This window comes from Montipora capricornis, chromosome 10 (genome assembly GCF_036669925.1).
Source record: "Montipora capricornis isolate CH-2021 chromosome 10, ASM3666992v2, whole genome shotgun sequence".
Lineage (NCBI taxonomy): Eukaryota > Metazoa > Cnidaria > Anthozoa > Scleractinia > Acroporidae > Montipora > Montipora capricornis.
Genome location: NC_090892.1, coordinates 58,106,178 through 58,113,677, shown reverse-complemented (window position 1 = coordinate 58,113,677; position 7,500 = coordinate 58,106,178). Strand labels below are relative to the sequence as shown.

At 42.7% G+C, this 7,500-nt stretch overlaps 1 protein-coding gene and 3 non-coding genes across 4 annotated transcripts in view; 2 read left to right on the top strand and 2 right to left on the bottom strand.

The window, feature by feature from the left end:
- Window positions 1–2,144: 2,144 nt before the first annotated feature.
- Window positions 2,145–2,283, bottom strand: LOC138022518 (U4 spliceosomal RNA). The gene has a single exon (XR_011126596.1). It is a non-coding gene; the product is annotated as a U4 spliceosomal RNA (small nuclear RNA).
- A 2,051-nt stretch (window positions 2,284–4,334) lies between these two features.
- Window positions 4,335–4,473, bottom strand: LOC138022528 (U4 spliceosomal RNA). Its single transcript, XR_011126606.1, has one exon. It is a non-coding gene; the product is annotated as a U4 spliceosomal RNA (small nuclear RNA).
- Window positions 4,474–5,115: 642 nt separating this feature from the next.
- LOC138022507 (U4 spliceosomal RNA) lies at window positions 5,116–5,254 on the top strand. Its single transcript, XR_011126586.1, has one exon. It is a non-coding gene; the product is annotated as a U4 spliceosomal RNA (small nuclear RNA).
- Window positions 5,255–6,835: 1,581 nt separating this feature from the next.
- The window catches only part of LOC138019400 (ras-related protein Rap1-like), a 4,022-nt gene continuing 3,357 nt past the window's right edge, over window positions 6,836–7,500 (top strand). Inside the window, exon 1 of the mRNA XM_068866173.1 lies at window positions 6,836–7,500. This exon is cut by the window's right edge and continues 3,357 nt beyond it. Within this exon, the coding sequence (XP_068722274.1) occupies window positions 7,278–7,500 (223 nt within the window). The 5' untranslated portion in view covers window positions 6,836–7,277.

Sequence of the window (7,500 nt, the reverse complement as noted above, 5' to 3'; positions counted from 1 at the left end):
CGCATGCGCGTTACGTCATACGTGTTCTGGATCAAGAACACAAAACTTCACTAAATCTAGGCTCGATTAATAGCCGCTGTTTCGGGAAATGAGCCAGCGCTCACTCCCAAAATTTGGTTACCCAAACTCGAGAGAGCGGCGGAAATCGAGCCTACAAAGGGGATTACGTCGCATAACCACCGTGCTCATCGACACATAATCCGCCCCATGTAAGTCCTGTCCGACGACTTGAATAGGGAGTTTAAAGTCGTTGTTACACGTTGAAACTTTCTGCTAAAACTTGTGTGCAACGGGGCTGCGAAACAACTTTCAGGAGGCATTGAACCGTGTAACATGGTCGGCTTCGTGAAACGTTTTTGGACTTGTTTTACGAAAAGTAGTACCGCTTTCTACTTCTGAAACGCTCGCAACGATCGCAGTGGTGATAAAAACAAAACAGTGGTGATGAAAATAAGAGTTTCACCGTGTAGAGCGAGTTTCAATTGAGTGTCGTAAAACCAAAACCAAAGTAATTACTTTGGCCAAGCAAAAAGGACGGAGACAATCCAGTAAACGAATCAAAACTCGAAGTAATTACACGTAGCCGACACAAAGCGCGGGAAAATGAGCACGCGCGAGCCACGATTGGTTTTGGTTTCACTTCTGATTGGTTGAAAAAATGGCGGGAGAACTTTAAACCAATCACTGAGTGAAGTAGTCATAAAACAAAGTAATTATCTATTTACTTTCGACACTCAATTGAAAACAGCTCTAATACCACTTCGTGAAACTGGTCTCGCTCGGTCTTGTTACGCTCACTGCGCAAGTCTGCAGAAACCGGCCAAGACTATTGTTTTGCGGGAATCTAGTAGCAACATTTTCGAGAACAGTTTCAACGTTCCCGCGAACAAGTTTCGACTTTTTACGTTTACGCGGTGCAACGCCTGCTGAAACTCGTTTTGCAGCGCCGTTGCACATACAATTCAGCGAAAAGTTTCAACTTGTAACAGCGTGAATTCAGAATTCATTCAGTACCCGCAGTAGGCAATACAACTTAAGAAACGTAGAGGCTAAACTTGAGTTGCCTTTGCCGCGCACAAATTATGGCAAGTGTGCTTTTTGTTATAGCGGAGCACTGTTATGGAATAGTTTGCCCATCAGCTTGCGACAATCAGACTCCCTAGAATACTTTAAAAGGGAAATTGACCAACTATATAGTAGGTGTCGGTCGGGCTCCCACACGGCAATCTTGTAAAACAGTGTACATTGTAGTTGTAATGAAACTTTTTATTGTCATATATACTGAAGATTTTACTGTGTATAAATAAATAAAGTAAGTAAGTAAGTAAGTAAGTAAGTAAGTAAGTAAGTAAGTAAGCGTGAACAGCGGGCTACGGAAACGACAACGCCACAAAGCAAGAATACTATTGTCTTTCGTGAATATTGCCTCGTCATATTAACATCTTCTTCGGGCTTATTGCGGAATCATAAATGTGAACAGGTTACCACAACAGTTCATGGTTTTAATTCCCGTTTACGCCTGAAATTTTAAGGCTTCCTATTGTTTTGGATAAAACAACGCTCTTATTTGTGATGATCCCAAAATCGGAACAGAATGTCAGGCAATGGAACCCGTCACCGGGTACCTCCTCTAAGTTTCTGGAACCTTTTCAGACATATTGTCTTTCATATATAGTCTCTTTCAAGTAGCCTTTGTAACCGTGTAAGCAAAGGACGTACGCGTTGGTACCTTCTGTGCTTTCTCGAAGCTCCCATTTTTGCCCTAGGAACCCTGTAGTCAAGTGACAGTCACCAATATCTGTTATTGACACAGGCACTCCACCTACGTAACCTGAAAGTACAAATTGTAGCAAAAAAGCCCCTGGCGGCAGAAAGCAAACCAATTGATTTCTGGGAACAGAGTAATGTGAAGTGCTAGTTTTGTACCCAATATGAAACATGTGAGCGTTAGCCCTACTAATGGAAACGGGCCCACACAAGGACAGAGAAAATCTCTGACCAGGGAAGCCATGGAAAAGTTAAATTTTGGTCCTCCAAAGAGAAATCCAGAGCGGGATATGGCCGCGTGCAAATCCTGCAATACAGCGACGTACTCACATCACTTTCTTTTTGTGTTTAATCTTTTCTTTGTTACGGAATTAGGGTCCACGCATGGACCATCAAAAATTGCAAAGCCGACTGTATTTCAAGTCGTCCTGCGGGGTATTGGGAAAAGTTTTCAATCAGCAATAACCGCGCCTCGGATGAACCTCACTGGCTACAGTAATGCCACTGCGCAAAGCTGATTGTAAGGGAGTAAGACGGACTATATAAATTATGCTACCACGCAATCAGTGTGGGATACATTTACATATCCCAAAACAAGGCGTATAAACAAATCCTGTTGCAGGTTTATTTGTAGTTCATAACTCGACAGTGCTTGCGATTAGAATCGGTGTAAAGCTTCAAAAATATACGAAAAGGATCGAGCGACCGACGCATGCGCGTTACGTCATATTTGTTCTGGATCAAGAACACAAGACTTCACTAGATCTAGGCTCGATTACCAGCCGCTGTTTCGGGAAATGAGCCAGCGCTCACTCCCAAAAGTAGGCTACCCAACTCGAAAGAGCGGCGGAAATCGAGCCCACTAGGGAGATTACGTCGCATAACCACCGTGCTCATTGACACTTAACCCGCCCCATGTAAGTCCTGTCCGACAACTTGAATAGGGAGTTCAAAGTCGTTGTTACACGTTGAAACTTTCAGATAAAACTTGTGTGCAACGGCGCTGCGAAACAACTTTCAGGAGGCATTGAACCGTGTAAAATGGTCGGTTTCGTGAAACGTTTTTGAACTTCTACCGCGAGACAGATTTTACGAAAAGTAGTACTTTCTACTTCTGAAACGCTCGCAACGATCGCAGTGGTGATAAAAACAAGAGTTTCACTGTGTAACACCACTTCGTGAAACTGGTCTCGCTCGTCTTGTTACGCTCACTGCGCAAGTCTGCAGAAACCGGCCAAGACCATTGTTTTGCGGGAATCTAGTAACAACACTTTCGAGACCAGTTTCAACGTTCAAGCGAACAAGTTTCGACTTTTTATGTTAAGCGGTGCAACGCCTGCTGAAACTCGTTTTGCAGAGCCGTTGCACATACGTTTCGCGCTAAAAGTTTCAACTTGTAACGGCGTGAACAGCGGCTACGGAAGCGACAACGCCACAAAGCACGAATTCTATTGTCTTTTGTATTATAATTTTAATCATATTATAATTTTCTTCGGGCTGGATACGGAATCATAAATGTGACCAGAGGTCTGTTTCTCGAAAGTCCCGTGAACTTTTCGGGCCCGAGAAGCCAGCTGTCAAACTGCAATCTGCTTATTTTGAGAAGATGATCCTTTAACATGTTTTTAATGTAAGAAAAACTAATTGCTGGTTTTCACTCACGTGATCAACAGCCATGTTTTTTAACGAAAACAAAAGGAAGCGTTTGCATAATAATAGAGTTAAATTCCCGGAGGATTTGGTCGGGGCACCAACATGGCCGCCTTTTCTTTGTTTTGGGCACCAACATGGCGGTCGTGACGTCATGTGAAAACCGAGAATAGGATTGTGAAGTTTGGTGGTTTAGAACTTTGGCGTTGCGAAGGTATAAAGGGAATGGTGGTACCCGAAATAGGCCTGAAAAGTCTCGGGACTTTTGAGAAACAAGCCACAGGTTACCACAACAGCTCATGGTTTCAATTCCAGCATACGCCTGAAATTTTCAGGCTTCCTATTGTTTTGGATAAAACAACGCTCTTATTTTTGATGACCCCAAAATTGGAACAGAATGGCAGGTAAGGGAACCCGGCACCGGGAACCTCCTCTAAGTTTCTGGAACCTTCTCAGACATATTGTCTTTCATATATAGTCTCTTTAAAGTAGCCTTTGTAACCGTGTAAGCAAAGGACGCGTTGGTACCTTCTGTGCTTTCTCGAAGCTCCCATTTTTGCTCTAGGAACCCTGTAGTCAAGTGACAGTCACCAATATCTGTTATTGACACAGGCACTCCACCTACGTAACCTGAAAGTACAAATTGTAGCAAAAGAGCCCGATTGCTGGGAAGAGAGTAATGTGAAGTGCTAGTTTTGCATGAACTATGTGAGCGTTAGCGCTACTAATGGAAACGGGCCCACACAAGGACAGAGAAAAACTCTGACCAGGGAAGCCATGGAAAAGTTAAATTTTGGTCCTCCAAAGAGAAATCCAGAGCGGGATATGGCCGCGTGCAAATCCTGCGATATAACCAAGGACCCACATCACCTGCTTCTTGTGTTTAATCTTTTCTTTTTTTTGTCGCGGAAGTAGGGTCCACGCATGGACCATCAAAAATTGCAAAGCCGACTGTCTTTCAAGCCGTCCCGCGGGGTATTGGGAAAAGTTTTCAATCAGCAATAACCGCGCCTCGGATGAATCTCATTGGTTACGGTGATGCCACTGCGCAAAGCTGATAAATCATGGATAAGAACAACAATGTAAACTAAGCGATCAGGCTATCAATGTGGGATACATTTACATCCCCCCCAAAAAGATGTTTTAAATCCCGTTACGAGAACATTTGTATTTATATAAACTCGACAATGTCAACTACTCAATCAATGTGAAACCTCACAAAAAAGAACCAAATATATCGGGAATCCGACGCATGCGCGTGGAAATTGACCGAAATTTTTCATTGTCGTGCACAAAAAATATTTCGTTCTCCTTTTCAAATTCTTTTTTCAAGTCGTAATACCAGCTTTTGTAGTTGTTGTTTTGCTGTATAGTACCATTGAATTATCATGCTGATACAGGATAATCGGACCTACCGTATTTACTCGAATAAACGCCGCTTCCGAACAGGCGCCGCTCTCGAATAACCGCCGCCTTTGGGACAAAAAAGCAAATAAGCGCCGCTATCCCGGTTTCTAGATCTATTTTGTTCATTTGTGAGGTTTGGTATTGATAGAAACAGTTGACAATGCCGAGTTTATGTAAATACCAATGTTCTCGTAAATGGGGTTTAAAACACCTTTTTGGGGTATGTAAATGCATCCCACATCGATTGCGTCGTCGTTTAGTTTACATTGTTGCTTTTAGTTATGCTTCTTTAGCTTTGCACAGTGGCATTACCGTAGCCAGTGAGGAATATCCGAGGCGCGGTTATTGCTGATTGAAAACTTTTCCCAATACCCCGCAAGACGACTTGCAACACAGTCGGCTTTGCAATTTTTGACGGTCCATGAATGGACCCTACCTTTGCAACACAAGCAGGAGACAGTTTGAGTGAGTCATGAAATCACTCGATAGGCCCGCGGATGCCCCACCCTCAATCACGCTCTAACCATGGACTAGGTTTTATATATTTTGGATCAAAATTTAGTTTTACACTATTTGCCTCTTGGTAAGGGTTTATTCATTTGAATTGAACTTTCTTCCTTAGAAACGGCAAAGATCATCTTGTCAAAACGTTAATTCGCCACCATAATGAAAGCTCCCTTGGTATTAGAAAAGTGTGCCAGTAGCTTGAGATAGAAAGAACATTCAGGGTCTTTGACAAGATTCGAAGATTAGAAAGCAATAAGCAACGGCAGCATAGAGCGAGTTTCAATTTATTCAGTGGACAAAACACCAAAGAGCACCACGATATACTTTTCGCTAAGCAGAAGCGTATTCTTTAAAGACGCAGCAAGGTGCTGATAAAAAAAGGAAAAACTCAGAGAGTAGACAATTACTCAAATCTTTTTCATTCATTTACGTGCATATTTCAATGCCGATCAAATCATTGGGCTCAGTTATAACCTGGGACATGACTCATCTACTCTAAAGGCTGGTTTTCACTAGCGACGGAGGCGGAGTCGTAATCAGAAGCGCAGAGCGATACGATCTAGTGAAAATCAAACTGTCGCGGAGTCGGAAGAAGAATACCCATTCCGCTTATGACTCCGTCACTTACGATCCAGTGAAAACTGCATTGTCGGAGTCGGAAGTAGAAACGGAAGAGTAGACCAATCACAATGCTCGATTCCAAGCAGCGTGATTGGTTCTTCCGCTCCTGCTTCCGACTCCGACAATCTAGTTTTCACTGGATCATAAGCGACGGAGTCATAAGCGGAGTGGGAAGAAAATGGGAACGTTCTAATTCTTCGCGAGTCCGATTCCGTCGAGCTTATGACTCCACTTACGACTCCGATCTTTGATTTTCACTCGGTCATAAGCGCTCTTAAGACTCCGACTCCGTCGCTGGTGAAAACCAGCCTTAAGAGAGGGTATTTTGATAATTGGAGAACTGAGTTTATAATGTTTCTCGGCGGTTTTATATTTGCCAGTGCGTTTACGTATCTCATTTAAATAACCCTTCAAGCCAGACGAACCAATGTTCTAAACGTCTTTAAGGTTTTGTTCGTGCACTTTATCAAGATGGAAAAAGTACCAACCGTCGAGGACTGAGGAAAAAAAACTTAATAATAAACGCGATGCCTGCGCTTGGCAGGTTTATATTTTGCCGTTCAGCAAATAACATCACCAGACTTGTCTGTCTGTGACGCAGGCTATGAAGAGGGCGGAAAACGATACGATAGGGATTTCTCTCCAACTGTGAACAGGGCATAATCTCTGTAAGATATAGTATAAAGTATTAATTGAATGCCCTTTAATTAATGTTTCGTTTCGCACCCCCTCGTTAGCTGTTCTTGTTCCACATTTCTTTTCTTTATTGTCCCTTCACTGTCATTTACACCCTTTTTTGCGTTCCATTCTAGCACGTATTTACATAAAGTTCTGTCTCGTATATAAGTGTAGCTTTTTCGGCCCCCTTCCATCAGTTTTAGTTGCACTAGTCGCAGTAAGTTCCTCGAGATCAGTGTCCAGTGCCAGTTACCACAGCTTTTCAGTATTCGTAACAATATAAGTATAATGGTCTCAGCTTTGGCCATTTCGTTTTTGCATGCGTGCCATTCAAGTTTTTATTTATGGTGTATTTTGCAGTTTCAACCCGCATCTTCCAAATAGTCCGTATCTCTCAAGTCCTCTGCATTTTCACATACTTCACCCGTCAACTAATTGTTTTCCCTTTTGTTTACGTCTTGTGGTTTTGTGGTCAGTCTGAATTGCTACGAGTATGGCGGTTACATAATCTCGCTGTGACAAAATATTTGTCATCGGTTGACTTAGTCAACGTATAACGTTTCTAAATGCTTTGGGTTTAGTTTTTATTCAGTTCGAAGACTGCCATTGCAGATTTAAGAACTGAAGCGCTTGTGTTCCGAGCAACAATGCTGAGCATAGAGGAAGGTGATTCGTTTGATCCCCCTGTTTATTTCAAGAAATTCACCATTGCTGTCTTTGGGGATTCTGGAGTGGGAAAATCGTCGATTGTGCGACTCCTTGTCAGCGATGAGCACATTACAGAACATGAACCCACTGTCGAAGACTTCTACGTTAAACAGATGACTCACCGAAACAAAGCTTATGAACTTCACCTAATCGACACATCTG